Raw genomic sequence first — 23,446 nt, 5'->3', positions numbered from 1 at the left:
TTCTTAGAATTGATTTAAGATGACATATTTGTATGTATTGTAAACCAGAAATATATTAATCAAGTTGATAGGATTAAAAATTAATATTTATTATAAAGAAATCTGAAACACAGTATTTAGCTTATCTATTTTTAGTTTTTTTTAACATCTCAAAGAGAGTTTTTTTTGTACACTACGAAATTTCCAAGCTTTCAGAACAATTGAAGAAGGGCGAAATTGATATTAGTTGTTTCTCTCGTTCACCAGAGCACACGTAAAATTGAAACAAGAACCTTTTATCCCCTAGGTGTTATTTCAGTTAAATACACCAATAAAGTGAGATGAAATCCTCAAATAGTTCGTAAACAAAACATTTATTTATTAAAAATAACAATATAGCAAATTTTTTCTCTTATATTCTTATATTTTTGTATGCACGTTTACTAAACAGTTTGTGAATTATTTCTTTATGATGGCATTGAACCCACACCCTTGTACTATAGTGCTAATTCATTTTATGTGTGCGTTAGAGAAAGACCACAAGCTGATAGAATTATGCACTCTACGAATCAATGATGCAGAAAGAGATAGAAGCGTTAGGACTATGGTTACACTCAGTTTTAGAATATTTCAGAAAGCTTAGAAATCTCGTACTTCATCTCTATTTATATGAAAGAGACAGTGAGTAATAATTAATAAAAATGCAATAGAAAAGATTAACTGAAAAGCTTTATTTTCGTTTACTTTCAAAATATTAACAGAATTTTCATTTGTTTTGATGGCTAGATTGATATAAATATAAATAAATATTATAAATAAATTTTGTTTAAAACAAAAACTTTGAGAGACTTCCTATTAAACAATCAGACACATTTTTTATAATTTATTTAAGATTATGTATGTAGTATTTTGATTTTGACATTCTGATCAAGTTTTGGTTATAAACAAATCTGTTCCAACTAATTTCAGTATAATTTATTTTTAGTTTTTCACTTATGTAACATTTTCAATATTTTTCTTTCTTAGATAATGCTATTTTATTACTTATTTTAGAGATAAAACATTAATTCTTCCATTCCCATTAGATACACTTAAAAAGTTGTTAAAGAATTTTTAAGACAGTTAACAACATTTCAGCTTAATTTACACAGCAATTCTATTGTTCTTTCCAGCTTTGACTGTATCTTTTTTCCTTGATTTCTTATGATATACTTTTTGTATAGCTTTTTTAAAGATCCTTCTTCCTGAGAAATAACTCTAAACATTCGTTCCGCAAAAAATAAATATATATTTTTTTAATCTTCTGTTATGTTCTTACATTATATACAGGGGGTGTCCAACGAGTAATAATGAGTCTGAAACTTTTTTTGAAGCAACCATCATTACATTTCATAGATATTTAACTAATTAAAACAAAATATTTTAATATACACGTTATCTATGAAATGGTTGCTTCAAAAAAACTTTCAGGCTTATTATTACTCGTGCGATTCACGAGGAATAATGAGCCTGACCAAATTCGCGATGCAACCAACATTACATTTTCATAGGTCAGGTAGATTTCAAAGATTTTTTGTAATAAATATGAAATTATAGCGAGCATACGTACAATTTGTCAGTTTTGACATAAAAATTWAAAAAAAACAGAAGTAACTGAAATACCAACACAATAATGGGTATATTAAAATACAAATTACAAGCTTCATCCAGTGGTACCATTCGCTTTGATAACTTAACAGTTTTCTCAAAACTAACCTRATGGTGTCAAAAAATGCTCTTTCTTTAGGGATATCATTGGGCAGCAAGAGATGCATTCTTCGAACATTCTCCATAAGCTAAAATCATGTCAGTCTTCTCATCATTGGAATAAGTCTTCATGGTGTTCTATGGTCCACATTTTGCTCAGTTAATGATAAATTTGTAGCGTTTGTCAAAAATGACAATGACGGTGATTGATCATGATAATAGGCATCGCAGATTCAAATGGCAATTTTTTTAAAAGTGTCGCAAAGCAACATACAAAAGTGTAATGGGCATCGAGAATTTTGTCAGACTAATTATTCCTCCTGAATCACCTTGTACTTTTCTTTTTACATTTAATAAACTACCTTCGAATTTAGACTTGCAATTTTGGCAATTAACAAATTTGATTATTTTATTCTTTATTACTCAGAAAAAATATTGACTTTTTCTCTGGCCACAATAAAAAATTTGTAACTATAATCTAGATTGAAGGAATTTCTTAAGGTACTATAGTCAATATTTATACAACACTCTATTGCTGGAAACACTTAAATCACAGCAATTCCACTGCCGTTTTTTTTTAAATTTAAAATAGGTTCTCATGGTTGTTTTGCGGTTTTTTCTTCTTTGTTGGTCGTTTCTGTACACTTATTAAAAATTCTTCTTTCTTGACCAATAACGACGCAAAAAATCAACAAATCAGTATTCCTTTGTGCAATGAACGATAACACCAATACAAACAAAGATGACTCAGAAAGAAATCTACCTAGAGGACTAACAAACTTTAAACAACATTTTATTTTTCAAGATAACATCCTCCAGTCCCATTATTTCAGGCACTGACTTAAACCTCATTTWAAAAAAGACGAAGTRATCTGCGCTTATCTGTCTTTGTGACAGATGTTTTTAATGRTAAATTAACATAACACYTGCACTTATAGAGGCTATTTCACACAGAAGTGTTCAAAGTACCAGAAATTTTTTTTGCTCGCCTGTATWAACRAAAGAAAAWATATATTTTTTAAAGAATGACAAACAGTYTTCTTTTCTTCCAGAGGCATTTTAACCTTTTAAACGGTCTTTCCATATAACTCCAATAATAGGTAGATACTTTYGYCATTATTAATATTTCTCTTGTATCATAAAATAGYTCGCCATTAGCTTTTTCCCTAATGAGCTTTAGCCTTTCTGGGAGGATAGCCGTTATTTAAATGGAAAACAGTTGCTTTCATTTCTGGTTTTTTGCAAAATATTCTTTGCCAAATTGTAACAAATGAAGCAATTATCATGAAATTTTATCCCAAAACTTGTGACCTTCTTTTATTTCATAACTAGGTAGATTTCTTTTTGGATTGCCCTCGTAATATCTATACTGTAAATAACTTTTCACAATCACAATCACTAATGTAATATGACGATTACTTTTAAAGGTTGGGAAACACATTATTAAATCTCATGAGGAGTAATAATATTACTTCTCTTGGGCGATAATATCCACCTTTAAAATTACAAAAATACCGGGAATTGTTTCTTTCAAAGTGTCAGTTACGCATAATATTTTGCTAAATTAGTATTCAATTGCTTTTGTAGAAGTTWCTCTTAYACTGCTCCATTTCGACGATTTTAAATCAGTTTCACACATTATCTCAAAATTTTCTGACATTTATAAAATGTCAAAAATCAAACGCCATTTGGATGGCTTACCACGTTTGAACTTTAATTTTGTTAGAATTTCATTTTACTCAAATTTTCGATTGAAAATAATGTGATTGTGAATAAAATCGCATACAAACCTCAGTGGTAATGGCTGGCGCCTCTCGATCGTATACACAATTACTCGAGGTAATGCCATATTTACCACCTCGCTTGTAATGTACTATTTCTATTATAGAATAACAATCTTCTTGGTTGATACTAAATTACAGAATACTCATATTCATTAAAACTGTGTGAGAAAATTCTTACACTTCGTTTGGAATGACATATTCCGCCCCCATAGAACCGTCACTTGAACTTTTCTACTTGAGTGGAATATGTTRTATTCTAAATTTGTTACAGAATATACCTACTATTCTAATCAAAGTGGCCTGTGGTATTGAAATTAAGTTGGCGTTGGGTATATTCATTGTTGCCAACTCAATWTTAAAATCGCTGGTCACTTTATTTGTTGCTTGCAAGTACACACGCCACCTACCTGCATCTTCTGAATATGCATCAAAATAGACATTTCTGCCTTAAATGACCCCACCCCTAACCCCAACTACTCACTTTTTCTTCTTATCCGTAATCATCGAATGCAGCGACATCATCTTCGTGAGTTGTTGTTCCCGATTCTTCTTCCTGGGGTCCTTCAATTGCACTATCATGTTGTTCAAAAAAGGGATATACTGCTGGAGACTCTCCAACTTTCTGTTATATTCGTCGTCGGCCATCTTGTTCACAAGCACATTAAACCTCGTTTAATACTTCGACTTGCCGCAACGTGCAGCGCCTTTAAACACAACATTCGCGACGAAAAACTGACTCACATGCCTTTTGGGATATATCTGCACTCATTTTCAACACATAGAGCGTGAATTTTTCTTAAAATTGTTGATTTTAGTGCCACAACAACGACGTTCATTAATCTCACCGCTGCCTTCGCTTTTACTGACGAGAATGTTGCGCCGGAAACGACCGAAGGCGAACGAGGGTCAATAACTCGAAGTCGGGCGGCTGCGGAACAGTCAATTGTTCGCAGCGTGGTAGCTTGATTCACGAGCAAAAAATGTTAACTAGTGGTTGGTGTAAAAACGTAAAATAAACGATTCTGTACCATGTTTTAACCCCAAATTTTATTAAAGCCGAGTTTAGAAACGAATTATGTGCTTTTCTTATCATTTTTTGATAATATCGTTAACATATTGTTATGTAATGCTTGATTTCTATGATTTTAATAGGTGTGGAAACGGTTTTGGGTAAAATCGTTATTATATTTAATACGAAGAAATGACAAGTGACATTAGGGTGACAGGACCGGACTTGGAACATTCTGGAATTTTGGTTATGTAATCGATAATTGATAAGAACGGCGTTTTGCTGGGTTATTTCCAGAGACAASGTAAGGTCTTACCTTATCTCTGGTTATTTCCTTGAATAATTAAATAGAGTAGGCTAAGGTTTCTGTCGTAACTGTCATTTTGTCAATTGTTTTTCACAGCCAGCTACACTCAAGTGAATAAAAAGTTGTTTTTTCTCTTATTGATGTTTTACTTTTGAATTTTTTCGTTGTGTAAGTTGTTTTTTTTTCCTTTTTTTATAAGTAATGTGTTTTTTATGTAAAGCATTCTCAATTACCAGTGAAATGCTCCGGAAATACCTAATTAAATATAACCAGATTTCGTTTTCTTGGTTTTTACTCCAAGTGCTGTAGAGTCCGAAATAAACGCATTTATTGATTAGGGCGAATGTAAGACAACGTGGTCTCAGGTCATCWGAACAAAACGAATTTAAAATATTTTATAAGCAGCCCCCGTATTTAGGTGGGTGCAAGTTGTTTTAAAGGTTATGTTTATTGTTATTTGTAACTAGTGCAATTTTTTATGAGACATAATTGTGATATACAAGAAATTATACTGTATTATATTACATMTTATAATTATATCGCACAATAAGGAAAYAAAACAGGTCATTAAGGAATGACAACTGACAATTGCTGAGTTGTAAAAAAGGAAATCTACATTAMCGACATCAACTGAAACTTTTGAAATTGATGACATGATTTCTTGTCCCGTAATTATAATTATTAAAAACTATTGGTTTTTCATCTAAAAAATCTAGGATCACAACACCGTTGACCTAGATTAAGTGCTTTAAATAATTATTTTTTGGTACATAATGCAGTTTTATTAAAAGGAAAATTCAACTAGGCTTAGAAAGTCGCCAAGAAATTAAACATTTTGCTCGAGACAAGTCAATTTCCCAGTGTTGTCTCTGTATGTGATTGCAAATGTCGCACTAGACTAGCCTTGGCTTTGGTAGTGTGGTCACACACAGCGCACTTAAACTCCGAACTAGAGGTAGAATCGTGTAGCAAATCGTCGATTTGATAAGGCTGATAAACATTTTCTGGTCCATCGTTAGACACCTGTTTTAGAACAAACTCATCCTTTTCGAAATTAGTCTTATTGGGGATTACTGGAATTGTCCTCGAATTACGCACATTATGCTGAACTTTCAAATGCAACCTGTAATTATAACAATTCAGAATTACCAACTGCATAAAACTGACTTACTTCAACTGATGCAACCAAGGAAAGCGATTTATACAAAGTGAACATCGAAATCTCAATTTGCCATGRTACTGAATATGTTGATCTAATGACGTGACACTTGGAAATTTCCCCTCACAATGCACACATTCCAACGGTTTGATTTTCTTGCACTTTTTCGATTGTTGAAAATGTAATGTAAAACCGAAATCGTTCGAAAATGATGAATTGCAAAAGGCACAACGGTACAGTTGGCGTCCTGTTAAACCCAAACTTTCAACATCTGAACCTTCGTTCAGACTTTTGGGGTTGTCCAGTGGTACCACACTGGACTCTCCACCATCAACCTTCTTTTTTGGGTGGTCTATTGGTACCACCTTGAACTGTCTCCCTTCAACAGTTGATAAAATTTCATCAACTGAGACACGCCTCACTTTCTCAACAGCTTCATCATTGTAGTAGTAGTAAAGTCCCTCTTTTGCCTCTTTGGGGCTATTTCTTCGATCAACCACCTCTGGATTTTTATTAGGGTGACGCAAGGAGTAGTGCTCGAGGATACCATACAATTCATCACTACCTCCTTTACACAAAAGACAATGCAAAGGGTAACACTTGTGTGACTTGTAATGATCAATCAAACTTTCAACCGATGCACACTTGAAAACACTCTTCATTTTATCGGTTTCATAACCACAAGTCATCAAACCCTCATGACTCTTAATGACATGGTCACAGTACTCATCAATAAAAAAAAACTCCGATGTACAACCTAGAAAAACCAAAATAAGAAACAAAACACAAAAAGGGAAATGACACAACCTTCAGAACCGCATTTATAAGGAGGACATGCTTTTTTCACCGAAAATTTCTTTTGTTTATTGTTTGCATTAACCATTGATTGTTTTGGTGATAGGGCAACTATGTTATCATCGTTAGGATGTTTATTTTTCATGTGTACCATCACATACTCGGGTTTTAGGGCACGATATAAGCATTTTGAACACGAATAGAGACAATTCGAGTGTCTTAAACCAATATGGAGACTTGCTTGGTTTAGAGGTGTTTTAACATCGCAATAGACACAACACAGAAGTTGTTCTTTCGAAGATAAGTGCATTGTAATATGGTCATCAAACAATCGTCTTCGACTTGTTGCAAACTTGCAAAAGAATTGTGGACATTTGTATAGTGCTTCTGGACATTCCAAAAATGTTTTCATTGCTTCTTTTGACTTCCATTTTGTTGCTTTCTCAATTTGTGACAATTTGAATTCTTTAAGGACCACACGTTCCATTTTTTCTTCTTCTTTTGAACGTTTCTCGTTTTCGGCGAGTGACACAATACCGGCAATTTTAATCCCGAAAGGATTCTCCTCTTCAGTTTCTTCCTCTTCCTTTCTTGAGAGTTTATCACCGCTTAAGCGACGGATACGTAAAACGGGAGGTGAGCTTTCTGCTTCCAAGTGTTTAGTTTCAACATGTGTGAAAAAAGTGGTCAAAAGAGGTGAATCAAGTGTTGCTTTGATATCAACTTGACAGATCTTACATTTGGTCATTTTATAACAACCATTGATTCGAGTATGATCTTCGTCCCAATGGGACACAAACCTGTCGCGAACTCGAGTTGAAAAGAGACACGAAGGGACTCTACAGACATACTCAAGCCCATCTTCGTATTTATTAATGTTTAAAAATCCAGCACGGATGATGCTATAAATCCAATGATTTGGTTTTGTCTCTACAAGAGGAGACAACGCAGGTGGACCTTCCTTGTGAAGCTTCACAACGTTTGGTGATTCTATAACTTGTAAAGGTTCACTCTTGACAAAAATAACATCCGAATTTGAATCTTCACTTATTTCTGTTTTCATTCGTTTAGATTGAGGTTCGTGGATCTCATCTTCCTCTTCTTCAACATTTATAGTCTTTGGTGATTCTATAACAACATCCGAATCCGAATCTTCTTTATTGTCAAGCTTGCTCATTTCTTCACTTTCTTCCAGTCGTTCAGATTGCGATTCTTCAATCTCAATATCTTTCTGTTCTTCACCTTGAAGCTTCTCCATTATAGTTATTTTTAAAGGTTCTGGTTCACTCTCGATAAAAATAACATCCGAATCTGAATCTTCAGTTTCTTCTATTTTCAGTCCTTTAGACTGAAGTTCTTGGGTCTCATCTTTCTGTTCTTCAATATTTGTAGTCTTTGGTAAAGATTGTAATTCAGGTTCATTCTCGAAAACAACATCCGAATCCGAATCGTCGTTCTTGTTGTCAAGCATCCGATTGCTCATTTCTTCAGTTTGCGGTTCTTCAATCTCAATATCTTTCTGTTCTTCACCTTGAAGCTTCCCCATTACAGTTTTTGGTGATTCTATTATTTTTAAAGGTTCTGGTTTGGATTGTGATTCTTTCTTGTCGTCCAGCAATTCAGTTTTCTTTCGTTTAGATTGCGGTTCTTCAATCACACTTTTCATCCCACTGTCTTCACAAAGTGGTGTCTTTTCCGTTTCCGTTGGTTTGGGTTGCGGTTCTTCAGTCTTCTCTTCTTCAACTAGCATATTTTCCTCACTAACTGTCTTGTCGCTATCTTCATCAAGAATTTGGATTCTTCCTTCAGCCTCATTCTTCAACCTAACAGCAGTATCATCATACGTCGATAAGTGTATCTTCATTATCTTCTTGCCTTCTTCTAAATGATAAACATTGACGTGATTTTCAACAGTCTTTCGATTTGTTTGAACAAAATTACACTCGAGACAAATATAACCATAGATTCTTGACCTAATCCAAACTACACTCGGATAATAGTTTTTCTTGTGATTCTTCTCACAGTGATTTCTTAGAGCCCTTCGTGTGCTCACAGAAAACGAGCACAAAGTGCACAAATGTCGGTATTCTCCTGTATGGGTTGAAATATGATCGAAAAAATTTGARTGTGTTGTTTGCATTTCAACGTCACAGAAACGACATTTAAAAGCATAWAGTCGTGACGAAGCAACAGTCACTTCTTCAGTTTCGTCCAATTTGAATTCAAGTGAGTCTTTTATCGCTTGTTTGGCCTTATCWGGTCGTAATCTCGATGATAAAACTTCCGATTCGGGATGTTTAATGCGATAATGTCTAGTTATATTATTCCCAAAGAAATCACAAAGCTTGCAAGCCAACTTGAAGTTAACAGATTGCGAACAAAAGTAATCCTTATCGGGTTCGGTAAATTCCGTTTGTTTGGTGATTTTCTCTTCTTCAATTTTTCGACGTTTCGCTTTCGGAACAACATCAGGAGATTTTGCCCGTTTTCGTTCACTTGACTTTTCTTTCTCTTCACCACTGACGGTTTTGTTGTCAAGTTTAACCGAAATTTTAGGTAGAAGCACTCTAACATTTATCATTTCTTTCAATTCTTCTGAACTAATTTTAGAATCAAAATTGCATTTTTCAGGTTGTGGTGAATTTTTTAGCGCAATTTTGCTTTTTTCATCGATAGTCTTAGGTTGTGGAGCATTTTTCAGCGTAATTTTGCTTTTTTTATCGATAGTCCCAGGTTGTGGTGTATTTTTCAGCGCAATGTTGCTTTTTTCATCGGCAGCCTCAGGTTGTGGTGTAATTTTCAGCGCAATTTTGCTTTTTTTATCGACAGTCTCAGGTTGTGGTGTATTTTTCAGCGCAATTTTACTCTTTTCATCGACAGTTTCAGGTTGTGGTGCGTTTTTCGTCAATCGACAACTTCTTGGACCAGTCGCTCGCATAATTTCATCTCTTATAAACATCCCATTGATGTCTTCGTGAAGCAAATCGAGTTCGGATTTGGATTTAGATTTCTTCTTCTTCTTCACAGCGACTAATTCTTCCTCTTTCTTCTTCTCTTCCCTTTTGCGAATCTTCATAAGCATTTCTCTCCTCTTTCGCCTCCTCAACAATATTCTTTTTTGTTTAATTTTTCTCTTTTTTAATCGACGTTTTTCTTCTTCTTCTGCACGAWACGTATTAACTTTCTCCACTACCATTTTTAATTGCTCGTCACCGATCGTTTTAGTCAAATTTTTGATAAAAGTTGATGTAATGCTTCGAGTGCGTTCATYCTCTAAATGTTTCATCAAGAATTTATTAATAATCTCGGTCTCATCTTCAGGTTTTGAGTGGTTTTCTTGAATGTCATTGGTTGAGGATATTTCACCAACTCCGRCATTTTCCTCTTTGAGACTCTCAATTATTTTACATTTGCACTCGAWAGAAGGTGAGACACTACTTGAAACAACATCTTCACTTTCTTTTACTGTACTTGTRCTAGGTTTCGAGTCCGTAACATTTGGTTCATACAAGGTRTTTTCTTTCTGGTCATATACTATATTCCGATTCAACCTTGGGTCTTTAGAGTCTTGTGGAGGTGGCAAATCGGAATTCTTGTTCAACCTTGGGTCTCTAGAATCTTGTGGAGGTGACAAATCGGAATTCTTGTTCAACCTTGGGTCTCTAGAGACTGTTGGAGGTGTTGGAGAATTGTCACTCTTGTTCAAATTCGGGTCTCTAGAGTCTTGTGGAGGTGACAAATCGGAATTCTTGTTCAACCTTGGGTCTCTAGAGACTGTTGGAGGTGTTGGAGAATTGTCACTCTTGTTCAATCTCGAGTCTTGTGGAGGTGTTGGAGAATTGCAACTTTTGTCCAACTTCAGGTCTTTTGGAGGTGTTAGAACTGGAAAACAGGAATTCTCGTTCTGTTGTTTCCGTAGGAGTCTATTAACCTTCCGTTGCCTTCTGTTAGGACGTTTTTTTTTCTTAGGTTTTTCCATTTCTTCACTATTGGTAACTTGTGCCTCAGGTTTTGGTTGATTGAGAGAAAAATTAGGTTTCTCTTTAAGSTCTGTATTAACGAAATTCAAGATTGRTGGAGGATCAGTTGGAATTGAAGAATTACAACTCTTCTCCAACCTCGGGTCCCTAGAATTTTGTGGAGTTGTTTGGGAATTGTCCAACTTCAGATCTTTTAGAGGTGTTGGAGTTACACAACAGGAATTCTTGTTCTGTTGTTTCAGTAGGAGTCTGATACGCGTCCGTTGTTGTTTGTTAGGATTTCTTTTTTTTATAAGTTTTTCTACTTGTTCATCATTGGTAACTTGATTGAGAGAATGATTAAGTTTCTCTTTAAGCTCTGTGTTGTTTATAGGTTTTTCTAATTGTTCATCGTTGGTTACTTGTACCTCAGGTTTTGATAGATTGAGAGAAAAATTTGGTTTATTTTCAATCACCGTGTTGTTAATGAAATTCAAGATGGGTGGAGCACCAATGTGTAGTGGAAGTGTTTTTTGATTATCTATTTTTTCGTTGGTCAAATTAATGAAAGAAAGAACATTAGAGAGAATTTGGGGTAAAGGAATGCTAGGGAGGATTTGAGGTACAATCGCTGGATTATTCAAGATGAAGGGATGTGGAGGAATTGGTAGTAGAGGTATTCTCGGTACAACTGCTGGTTTATTGAGGAGGGGAGTTGGTAGAAGAGGTGTTTTCGGTTTAGGATTGTATTTGTCGGTTAGTCGTTGATAAACCGTTTCGGTTTTTGCTTCACTAGCCTTAACTGTCTCTTCTTTACTATTTGACTCATGTTTTGGTTTTGTATTATCTAACTTATGGTTACTCATATGACTTGATTTCTCATTAGAATTTCTTCTCATTTCCAAAATTTGATTATTTCCAACGCTACGGGTGGTTTCWTTCGCCATTTTAACTGGTTTAGTAGTAGAAAAAGACACATGTTTAACCTTATTTTCACTCTTTGTTAAATTTGTAGACTTTTTCAATTCTTTTGGAATCTCTATTCTACAACTAGCAGAAGGTTGATTCAAATGCCTGAAAATATGCAATTTGTTTAGGAAAATGGTAAAGAAAATGGACAAACCCTTCTGGTATTTTTTCACGTCTTGGTTTTGTATCTTTATCTTCTGTGTTAGATACAGATTTCTCATTTGAATTTCTTCTTATTTCCAAATTTTGATTTTCACTAAAGATACTAGAGGCTCCTTTTATTACTTTAACTGGTTTGGTAATAGAAAAAGACACCGGTTTTCTCGTTGGTAAATCTTGAAACGCTTTCAATTGTTCTGGAATCTCTATTCTAGGTTTATTATCACTACAACTACCAGAAGGTTGACTAAAAATATGCAATTAGTTTAGAAAAATAGTAAAGAAAATGGACAAACCCCTCTGGTATTTTTTTGGTCAACGCTGAAGGTGGACTTGGAGATAAATGAAGTTTACCACTTGATTTCTACAAAATAAAAAGCAATTTTGAATTGTTTTTAAGACAGTGATTGTACTCACAGCTTTGTCATATAATTTTACAATTACTTCTTCACATTTGATTAAAGTTTTCATTTTTAACCTAAAAAAATCACAATTAATTAATTGAATTTTGGGTGTTTAATAAATTGAATAAAAAAAAATAATTCGCGCCAAATTTTTAATACAATTTACACGGCCCGAATTGTCTACGTTGGCTTGTCGGGGTCACCCCCGACGCAGCCCCCATGCAAGGCCCCAATTACTCACTTTTTCTTCCTATCCGTAATCATCGCATGCAAGGATACCATTTTCGTCAATTGTGGTTCCTTGTCTTTCCTCTTCGGGTCCATCAACTGTTCTATCATGCTCTCCAAAAAGGGGATATACTGCTGGAGATTCTCAAATTTTCTGTCGTATTCATCGTCAGCCATTGTGCGCTGAAAAATGTAGCGCCTGAAAACACTTTTCAGCACTGTTTTCAGAATTTGTAGCTCTAATAATTCGTTTGTTTGTTCACCGCTCTCTAACCTAAAATATTTGCGTTGGAAAATTTTAGTGACAACTATTACCAACCTTTTTTTCACCTGGTGAAAAACACAAAGTCAAGTGGAAAATAAATTATTTCTAAAAAACAGTGAGATGCAAAATCGGTTTAAACGTATTTGTTGATAATTATTTATTGTCTGTTACACTTATAATTCCAAAATTTATAGCCAAAATTAGAATTGACACAACTAGAAATACGAATCAGTGTTTTTGCGTCTCTAAGGTTTTCCCCTTGCGAAAGCGGCAAACACAATTTGTATTGTTTCGAAAATAAGCATAATTGGCTACTAGAAGTTTTGTTTAACACAATTTGATGGCGCAACAAAATGAAGGAAACTTTTTTATCGACATATTACGGTCTGTGTTTAGAAATTTGTTTTAATAAATACTGAGGGAAAAGGACTTGGCGACAGGTGTTTAAAAAATCTGGCTTTGTTTGAATGTTTTATTGATTTGAAAACAAAATATGCATGTCAGTAATTCACATAATTCACATTTGATTGACTTTTTAAAAATAAAATTGATGCAAGCTTCAAAACACAAAATAATAGTAATTTGAACAGACGAAAATGAGTCTAATTTAGTCAAGAGCACATTTTTTCGACAATAAATAACACGACGCGAACGGAATGTTTTGTTTCTTTTACAATGAAATTTCGTTTAAACACTCGAGTGAGAGAAGATAGAGAGAAAAAAATGCAATTTTCCATTTTCCGACCTTGTCACGAAAAACACAAATGAAAAACATCATCATCATCAGTTCCTTATATATACTTAATTAACAATAGTACAGCATGTTCTTACATTGTACGTTTATAATGTGTATATATTATATATAATTTTTGTTTTGTTTTTTCTTTTGAAACAATGAACGGTGTCTAAAGCCCCGATTAAACACCAAAATGAAACGAAAAATTCCTAAAACATCAAACCGTAACTGAAACGTCTCGCTATCAGAATCCAAAACAAAGCAAAAAAWTTTCCCCGAAATCCCACACGGAAACAAAAAGAACATCGTTCTGAGACACAGACACATCTATTGGAGCTTTATCGACCATTTTTTCTTCTTCTGCGACTGTTTTGCGACAAACCCGACCCGACGACTTACTACGACTATCACAATTGAATCATTTTTCATGACTATTTACAAAAAATTACATTTTCAATGAATCGAATCTGTCGCAATTTCACCGGTCGTGAGTATTAATTGAACGAAAATAATATTTGACACACGTCATCTACGACAATAATGCCACTAAATTGTTAAATGTAAGAGTTCTTTTCGTTGAGATTGTTTTTTTTTTCTTTCTAAAATTAGTAACAAACCGATTTTTTGCAACCTTTAAATGCTTGTCACCAAAAAAATTCTAATTTCTATACGAGTCGAACAGGCCAGGTACTGAGTATATAAATTAATTGTGGACCGGTGGGGCTGTAAGTCTTTCGATCTCCTCCAAACTGAGTAAATTCTGAGACAAGCCGGCTGTGCTCGGTAATTCACCCACGCGGGCCCTCTCCAATAAATCCGGCGAAAACCAACGAGTCAACTGGTTGCTTGTCGGCGACAAGTCTCCGTCGGTGCCCCCGCGGCCCACCTGACCCCTATCTGCAACGAAAAAGGTGTTAGAAAATACAGAATTATTAGATTATAACAAAAAATATGTTTATTAAGAATATAAAAAATTAATAGATTAAACCGAAAATCAGATTTTGCTAAACTGAGACAAAAATTATCAAACCAGGTAGAAAATGACATTATTTTTGCCTTTTACAAGCAGGCTTTTGAGCTAAAGAAAGTTCAACTTTTTGAGAGATTTAAGTCAAAAATTGTATCATTTATTTACTTTTTACGTTTGTTTTTGCGTTTATTTCGCGAAATTTCAACAAAAATAAGCCCAAAAATAACTCAATTAAGTCAAAGATGACATCAATTTTACATTTTCGGGCAATGTAGTAAGTCTTTGGGCTAAAAACTCTAGCTTTTTTGCAAAATTTCGCCTAACACATTAAAAAATTATAAACAATCACCAAATTATATTTAAAAAAATATGTTATTTTTGTCTTTCTCAAGCATTTAAATTACATTTTTAACTAAAAAGACGTTTTTCAGCTAAAAACGTAATTATTTTGCAAAATTTCGTTAAAAATAAGCCAAAAAACAAGTCAAACAAGGCAAAGGTGACATTATTTTTACATTTTCGAGTAATTTAGCGAGTTTTTGGGCTAAAAACTCTAGATTTTTCGCAAAATTTCGCCTAAACATACTGAAAAATTATTAAATTAAAAAAGACATTTTTTTCTCAAGATTTTGCTAAAACGGACCAAAAATCACCAAACTGATCAAAAATCAGAATCTCATCGCTGCTATCGAATGTTTTAGCATGTTTTTGTAATTATTAAAAAAGCCTAAAAACTACCAAATTATGTAAGAGAGTTAGATCAAAGTAATACTATTTTAGTAACGCATTACACACTATAGTAGTAACACATTTTTGAACACAATTTTTTCGCAAGATTTTGCTAAATCGAATCAAAAATTACTRAAGTGATCAAAAATGATCGTTGCTTTTTTTCGAGCGTTTTAGCATGTTTTTGTAATTATTTTGCAACAACAAAGTCCAAAAAAACACTAATATAAATTAAACATAACATTGTTTCTACCTTTTTCGAGCAGTTTAGCAAGTTTTTCAGTTAAAAATTCAAGTTTATGGCAAAATTGCGTTTATAAACATAAAAAAATCACCAAATTAGGCCAAAAATATTTAGTATTATTTATAACTTTGATATTTTTAACTTTTTAGAGCGTTTAGGGATGTTTTTCTGCCAGAATTATAACTCTCGCCTGTAAAATTTCTTTAAAAATAAGCCAAAAAATTATCAAATTAAATAAAAAATATTTTTTTTTGCATATTTTAAGAGTTTAATAATCACATTTGTGACCTAAAAACACAAGTTTTTTGCTAGATTTTGTTAAATTAGACCGAGAAATTACAAATTTAAAACGTTTTTCAGCAAAAAACATTTTTATTTTGCAAAATTTTGTTAAAAATAAGGCGAAAGATCACGAAATTGAGTCAAAAATAGTGTCATTTTTACCTATTTCAAGAATTTAAGCACGGTTTTTCGCCAAAAACTCAGTCTTTTTCGCGAGATTTCAATGAACTAGACAAAAAAAATACTCCTTTTACCTCTTTCGAGCAACTATAAAGTTTTCAAGCTGAAATTTCAAGTTTTTTTTACAAAATTTCCGTTAAATATATCAAAAAATCATTAAATTAAATATAGTATTATTTTTGTATTTTTCAGAGCCTGTAAAAACGTTTTTCAAGTAAAAACACAAAATTGCGTTAAAAATAAGGCAAAAGATCACAAAATTAGGTCAAAAATGGTGTTATTTTTACTTATTTCAAGTGTTTAAGCACGGTTTTGTGTCAAAACTCAGTTTTTTTCCGCGAGATTTCACTAAACTAGACAAAAAATTACTACTTTTACCTCTTTCGAACAATTAAAAAGTTTTTGAGATGCAATTTTAAGTTTTTTAAAACATTTCGCTTAAATATAACAAAAAAATCACCAAATTAGATTAATCTACGATTATTTTTGTCTTCTTCGAACTCTCAAAGAGATTTTTCAGATAAAAACGTAATTATTTTGCAAAATTGCGTTAAAAATAAGCCAAAAAATCACGAAATTCGGTCAAAAATGGTGTCATTCTTACCTATTTCAAGAATTTAAGGACAGTTTTGAGTCAAAAACTCAGTTTTTTTTGCAACATTTCGCTAAACTGAGCAAAAAATCACAAATTAGGTGGAAAACAAAATATCTTTCTATTTTCTTAGCAACTTAWCACGTCTTACAACCAAAAATAGAATAATTTTAGCAAAAATTTCGACAAACAAGCCGAAAAATCGCGTTTAAACACATTYTTGAGCTAAAAACACAAAAATATTGAGATTTTCGAATGACTTACTTTGTTGCGGATTAAGGTACTGTTGCCACGCCCCGTGTCCTTGCTGTTGTTGTACATTCGTCGGTCTGGCATGCTGTTGATGTTGAGCTCTGAGTTGTTGTTGAGTCAACTGGGAGAACTGTTGATTATTAGTACTGGAATATTGTGAATGATGACCTTGCATCGAACCATGGCCATGATAATTGGGTGCTTTTCGCTGTTGTTGCAATTGATTTAAAAATTTCTGTTGTTGTTGTTGAGTAAAAAATTGTTCTTGTTGTTGCTGTTGCGGAGGTTGAAATGTATTTGCTTTAACAATCGGACGACCAGCTTGTTTAATATTCAACGGATATTGTGACCATTGTTGCGGTTGCTGTTGTGGCTGTTGTTGAGGTTGAGGACGCATTCCAGTGACGGCACGACCTTGACTCAATTTTGCACCCTCGACAAGTTTCGTCACATCTTTCCCACCTAACAACAMTTATTAGAAGAAGAAAAATTGTTAGGGAAGTGTTACCAACCTTCGTCTTTTTCCGCTGTCATTTTTCTTAATACTGAAGTCGGCGTAAAAGCTAACGGAGTCGGAGACGAAACACTTTTACTCGCTTGATTAGTGTTATTATTATTATTGTTGTTGTTGCTGGGACTTTGACCTCGTTGTTGCATTTCCTGTTTCTTACGATAGTTTTCTTGTTGTTCTTCGAGTTTTTTCTTAATTAACGCCCTTTGTAGAATGTTTTGTGTATGGACTTGTAATTCACGTGGTGATGGGATGCGTTGATGGAGAGCTATAAAAATTTTTAGAAAAATTTATATGTATACAGGGATGATCAATGAAATTTTTAGTGTGCCGGTGGATTGATGGATGAAAGAATTTCAATGATGACTCACCGGGTACAGTGAGGGTGTTTGGACTTGTGGCCATTATTGGAGACACACAGTATGCTGCTTGTAACAATATACAGGGTATAGTTGGCAAAGTGGCGTGTTTGGAACATACAGGGTGAGCCATCAGCTAATGATGTAACATTGTTTTTGTTGACTCACCCTGTATGTATAGAGAGAAAAAAAAACCTATAAGCGTCTACATACATAGAAAAAAACAACAAAGCGAAAGCAAAAACAGATGAACTACGTGAAAACAGTCGAGCATCAGCGTCCGTGCGGACTCACCATTGGGCGGCAATGGCGAAACACGTAATTGTTGTTGTTGTTGTTGCTGTTGAAACATAGGATGAGGGGCAACAGGACTAAGTACTCTCGGACTAGGTCCTACACCCCCACCCTGTAATTTCAATATGGTGACGAGCATCTCACGATGACGTGGCTGCAGGGCCGGATTCGCCAGTTGTTGGTATAAATGTTGTGGCGTGATGTCACCAATTTTCAGACCTTTACAATTTTTATAATCGTCAATCTTAACTAACACACCATGTGTGATACGAAATCACCCCCTCATACACACTTACCTTGAAGTATAGCTTGTGCTTCTGGTCGACTCAATAATTCACGACTTTGCTGTATCCCCATTTCGGACAAAGGCGAAGCCCGAATTGGCATATTAGCACTCATCAATTTCGACAGCATTTCCTTCTGTTGTTGACTTTGGACTTGTAAACCAGGACTCGATGGACCTAAAAGTTGAGCCATACGAGCGTGTGCCTCATCCTGTTGCTGTGAGTGCGACAGCATCTCCATCAAACTCATCGGTTGTGTCTTAGCCGACGCTGTGTGGTTCCCCGAAATGTGAGCCAACTGCAAACAAAAATGTGAAATTTGCAGAAAAAAAAGTGAAAAACTAACCAATCGATTGAACGCAGTCAAGTCCTCTTCAGATTTTGGATGTTTGTGCATTTGGGGCTCGGTGTTTTGCCTCATTTTCGCCTCAAGCTCGTCCAAATTCATAATACGACCTGAAACTTCTATAAAATCACTTAATACAAACTCCACAACTGTTTTTTTTCTTCTTCTTACGCTGTTTCATTCCCCCAGTGTCATTTTGTTTCCCCCTTTGCAACATCTCCATAATATTGATAGATTTGGCATTGGCCCCAGTGGCACTCCCTAGACTTCCTCCCGTGTTAGCAGCTGGCGAAATGGGGGCGAAATACGAACTTGAATCACCCGGAATCGACACACTTGGTTCGTTCAAATCCTTCAATAAATTCTTGAAAATAGGCTCGTCTTGCATGGAAGAACGTCGACTTTCAGTATTTTCGACTGAAAACCATTTACTGAAGCGGGATTTCCCGGTAGCGTCACCGTCGCCACCAACACCATTCTATAATAAAATTAATTAAAAATTTTTTTTTTACAAAAACCCAACTCACTGTTAACAACCCCGGCAATCCGGGGATACTATCCGACTTCAAAATATCTTCAAAAATCGACGATTGATCATTTAGATTCTTCTCTTGATTGTGTTTGCCGTCACCTTCGCCACTTTCGTTCGTTTGTTCACCGGCGTTTGTATCACTTGAACCGCTTTGTGTTGTAGGTGTTGATCTACCACCACCACCACCACCATTACCAACTTCATTCATTTCTTCCTTTTCTTCAGTCACACTTGTCACTTCAGTCTTCTTTTTGAACCAATCACGAGCTCGTTTTGTTTGCGCTGGTGACATTTTCTTCTTGCCGAGACGATCCGATTCGTCGAAACCGCGCAATTCGATCGTATCGTTTTGAGATGACGGACCGGAGGAGAACCATTCGGGCTCCTCGTCACGCGAGTCGCCTAACAAAACAAGAGAAAAAAAAATAAATCAAAAACAAAGAAGGGTGAATAACAATTTGAATTTTTATATAAAATTTACAATAAATTGAACAATTGTACAGCTCAAGTAAATAAATATAATCATTAGAGTAACAATCAAGATAAATAATGTGTTAAGATGGAAAATTGAAATTTATTTTATTATTTTTAAATACCACTTCTACAAAGTAGTCAAAGTATTGTGTTTAATACGTTTTTTTATTTTTATTTTTTTGAAATCAAAAATTGATATTTACCTCCACTGATCCTCCTCCTCTCGTTGAACCTTCCCCCACTCCTCCTATCCTTGTCCTTGTCCCTCCCGACATCGAAATCTCTCCCAAACGACCTCCTATCCTGATTTTCATTTCTCTGTTGCGGTCGAAAATTGTACTCAGTTTCATTTTCCTGTTTCTCACTGAAATCCCAGGAATCTCTTAAAATTCTTCCACTTCCGATTCTTCTACTATTTGTTTGTATCTCTCTAACACCACTCAAATGCGATTCGTTCTTTCCTAAAGGACTATGAGGCCGATTCGTGGTATTTGTTCTTGTTTCACGACCCGGAACACAACAACCGGAATTAAAACTTCGACGTTGAGGACTTAATACAATTCCATCGTTTTCTTTTCGGATGCGTTCACGTGGATCACCAGGACGACGCTAAATTATCATTATTTTGATACACTCTGTATATAATTTTAAGTCTTACCCTATGATCATCGACACTTCTTGGGCCATTTTCAGTCGGAGTATCGGATTTTTTCTTATCGAAATTCCAGCGAGTCGGATCCCAAATAGTCGGCGAACTAAATACAGAAAATGTTTGATTTATACATTAAAAAAATTGTGATAAACTTACACTTCATTGATGTCCAAAAAATCGGGTTTTCGCTGAGACAATGGAGCATCACGTAACTTCAATAATTCATCTTTTTCGTAACGAAATTTCGGATTTACGGCCAAAATTGCCGGATCCGAAAGTTCAGAATTTCCGGTCAAACAAGCACCTTGTTCATCCCCTAGAAGCATAATGGAAATTAAAAAAAAAATATATTTTTTTACAAAAATTATTACTCCAAGACACGTGCTTAATTCTAGTTGATTTTTTGCCTAAAGTTGCATTCGATTTATTATTTAAAATTCGTGATTTTGCCATTATTCAAATTTAAAAAGCCACGACACAAAATCAAGCAATGGCGACACCACCTGATAAATATCGACTGGAAAAAGTGTCGAGGTGTGAAAAAGAAAAAAAAAGTTAGGGAGATAAAAATGAGACTTAGAGGACAAGTTTCCAGTGACGTAGGTATAAAATTCTATCAATATTATTGTTGCAATTCCGTAAAACATAATAAACGATAAGAGGAAAATGAAGATATCATATTATTACTGATAAACATTGGTGTAATAGTTGTTACAGTTTTTGATAACAGTTCGTAAAAATAGAACTGAAAATTTTATTGAAAGTTTCAGACAATAAATATCTCATATTTCGCAATCAATTTCAATTGGTATGTAACAATTTTTTCCTTGAAAAATGATAAAAACACTAAATAAAATAGATTTCTATAATCTTTAATTACAAACATACTTTTAAAAACTGGTGAATTTCAAATATTTAAATCTTGTATTAAAACAATCAAAGATTTGATAAAAAAAAGGTTTCAAACAAGTAAAAAGGTGTGATATTTAGTGCTAAATTACATCTAAAACACTTCATCGTCAAAAATTGGGCTTTTCCTTTTAAGTTCAAAAAAGTCGAATAAATCGAATAAATATTAACCGAAGTAATATCATGAATTTAATTGAATTTGTAAAGTAAGCTATGATTTTGAAATTCGGTTGGCAACACTGTTTTATTTATTTTTATTATGTTTCACATTATATTTTTCTCAAAATGCTAGTTCACGTTAATATTTTACCTTCAATGTCAAAAGTTGAGATTTGTATGCTATTTTTTCTTGCGTTGGTGTTATTATTATTATTATTGTTCAAAAACAATTGACGTATTATCGTGCACAAATTGATAAATTAATTTGCGATCAAGTGACCTGCAATATTAAAATTAGGTTGGCAACATTGAAAAATGCAAAGACAGAAAACCAATTTTGAAATCACAGCCAACCCTGATCAGAATTCTTTTACTAAACCACTAATTAGAAAAATTTGGAACAGCTAAACATCGAATTCCAATTTTTGTAACTAAAAATTAACAAAAAAAAACAACATATTTTGCAAAATTCCATCAAAAAAGTTATTTTTTTTGAATAGGCTTTTGTCAAATTTCAAAAATTTTTCATTGTTAATAAGTATCTGATTTAAAAAATATATAGCAATACAGTGGCAATACTATAATATTAATGTTGCGATCAAAGGGGCCTGTGATTTTGAAATTAAGTTGGCAACATTGATAGCATATCTAATTTCATATTTACTATTGTTGCAATTTCTGTAATTTTCTTTTGAAAATGAAAAATAAAAACTTCATTTAGAAAATAGTAATAAATAGTGGGCTAAACTTTGCCCAAATAAAGACTAAATAAATATTCTAACCTAAATATGAACAATTGAAATTAAATTTCTCATAAAAAATGCAGTAATTATAACTGAATCTTTTATCATTTTTTCATTGAATCAAGTGTCCTGCGATCTTGAAGTTAAGTTGGCAACAATGAAAAATATAAAAGAAAAAAATGCAATAAATATTAATATTTTTTTTATTAAACATATATTCTAACGTAAATATGAACAATTGAAATTTATTTGAAAAATAAAAAATTAAAAAAAATCTCATAAAAAAATGCAGTAATTATAACTGAATCTTTTTTTTAATTAAATCAAATGACTGTGATTTTGGCAACAATTGAAAATGTAAAGACAGAAGATCAAACCTGTCAAATTTCATATCTTCTGTCTCTATTTTACAGTATAGCAAACCCAATTTTGAAATCACAAGCCACTTAGAGATTTAAAAAAAAAACAGTTTTTTTAATATAAAAACAGAAAGACAAAATGTTGATTAACGCTTAAGTCAGGTCGGTTCCTGATGTGCTTAAGGGTATTTTTTTATATGTCTTAAATAACTACACTTAATTAGCACCTCTTATAATAATAAATCTATTTATAATAAGAACAKGTGTCGCAACATCTATTTAACGTTAAATACAATGTTGTTTCTGAAGGCGATGAAAAATTGGAATTTGAGGCCGTTTGATGATTAAATAACGGAGAAATCTCGGCTCAAATTCCGTTTTCTTTTGAATCAAGTGTGCCAAAATGTCAAAGTTTTTGAAACAAAGAGTTACGTCATTTAATCAACGCCTCCCAATTATTTTCCAATTTRGTAAGAAAACTCAAATTTTCCGACTCTTGCGTAACTCCCCCCTTTCTWGTGAACCCCCAAACCCCTTATCGCCGTGATAACGGAACAATGAACGGTTTTGAGCAATTTTGGGGCCACTTACCGTTCACAGGCGGGGCTTCTCCAGGGGCTGCCGAAGCCTCTTCGGTCACCGACATCCCAAAAAAACTACAATTTATGTACAAACTGTCTCTGTCTTTGGTAAATTCGTCCAAATCAGTCTTTGTGTTGGGTTTTCTCTCGAATCACTTACGCACTAAATCGGCCCTAATATATTAATAAATAAATCGAGGAGCTAATTACGAAATCAAACTATGTTACAACTAAGTTTAATATCACAGTCCGTTTTTCTAATAATTCGTCAACAAAAAACTCAACATACGCACATACGTAAACAAACCGAAAATCACCGKATTTTTTTGCCGTCAAACATTTGGATAATAAACGCGAAATAATCTTGAATTTGTTGCTCACAACTATGCACAACACTAACCGTTTTTCACTTTAATTTTATTGAGATTTTAGCAAAAATAGAAACGTACGCCATATGCCTTTCTTTCACCTTTCAAACCACAGCGACCCCTAGCG

General features: G+C 33.8%; 3 protein-coding genes across 9 annotated transcripts in view; all 3 read right to left on the bottom strand.

Moving 5' to 3' along the window:
• LOC123009097 overlaps nt 1-5,108 on the bottom strand; it is an 18,157-nt gene extending 13,049 nt beyond the window's left edge. For all 3 annotated transcript variants that reach the window (XM_044405222.1, XM_044405223.1, XM_044405224.1), the window contains exon 1: nt 3,991-5,108. In XM_044405222.1, coding sequence (XP_044261157.1) covers nt 3,991-4,154 — 164 coding nt within the window. In that variant the 5' untranslated portion in view covers nt 4,155-5,108. The remainder of the gene's footprint in view (nt 1-3,990) is intronic.
• Nucleotides 5,109-5,213: 105 nt separating this feature from the next.
• Nucleotides 5,214-12,792, bottom strand: LOC123009099 (titin-like). Its single transcript, XM_044405225.1, has 7 exons — nt 12,512-12,792; nt 12,284-12,344; nt 12,163-12,230; nt 11,862-12,113; nt 6,792-11,812; nt 5,997-6,741; nt 5,214-5,948 (listed from the first exon to the last, which is right to left on the bottom strand). The coding sequence occupies exons 1-7, from the start codon at nt 12,673-12,675 to the stop codon at nt 5,675-5,677; spliced, it is 6,585 nt and encodes a 2,194-aa protein (XP_044261160.1). The 5' UTR covers nt 12,676-12,792; the 3' UTR covers nt 5,214-5,674.
• A 748-nt stretch (nt 12,793-13,540) lies between these two features.
• On the bottom strand, nt 13,541-23,432 carry LOC123008616 (eukaryotic translation initiation factor 4E transporter-like). Of its 5 annotated transcripts, none has more exons than XM_044404510.1 (13): nt 22,962-23,432; nt 20,357-20,516; nt 20,207-20,303; nt 19,752-20,157; nt 19,070-19,476; nt 18,714-19,020; nt 18,543-18,661; nt 18,209-18,494; nt 17,913-18,131; nt 17,631-17,684; nt 17,261-17,527; nt 16,761-17,210; nt 13,541-14,396 (listed from the first exon to the last, which is right to left on the bottom strand). In XM_044404510.1, exons 1-13 carry the CDS (start codon nt 23,014-23,016, stop codon nt 14,203-14,205), a joined length of 3,021 nt encoding a protein of 1,006 aa, XP_044260445.1. In that variant the 5' UTR covers nt 23,017-23,432; the 3' UTR covers nt 13,541-14,202. The 5 variants fall into 5 exon arrangements, with proteins under 5 accessions (XP_044260445.1, XP_044260443.1, XP_044260447.1 ...); XM_044404508.1 differs by lacking the exon at nt 22,962-23,432 and adding an exon at nt 20,572-20,713; XM_044404512.1 differs by lacking the exon at nt 17,631-17,684.
• Between the last annotated feature and the right edge of the window lie 14 nt (nt 23,433-23,446).

This window comes from Tribolium madens, unplaced genomic scaffold (assembly GCF_015345945.1).
Source record: "Tribolium madens isolate multiple individuals breed KSU strain unplaced genomic scaffold, Tmad_KSU_1.1 Scaffold_71;HRSCAF=194;Tcas5.2_LG6, whole genome shotgun sequence".
Lineage (NCBI taxonomy): Eukaryota > Metazoa > Arthropoda > Insecta > Coleoptera > Tenebrionidae > Tribolium > Tribolium madens.
Note: the sequence above shows the minus strand (reverse complement) of the source record. Positions and strands in the feature narration are given on the sequence as shown.

Coding starts and splice junctions, on each gene's coding strand:
- LOC123008616 (XM_044404508.1), bottom strand. CDS start 20,653: ATGGCAAAATCACGAATTTTAAATAATAAATCGAATGCAACTTTAGGC. Junction 19,021..19,069: donor GATTGCCGGGGTTGTTAACA/GTGAGTTGGGTT, acceptor ATTTTATTATAG/AATGGTGTTGGTGGCGACGG. Junction 17,528..17,630: donor AAACACCCTCACTGTACCCG/GTGAGTCATCAT, acceptor AAATTTTTATAG/CTCTCCATCAACGCATCCCA.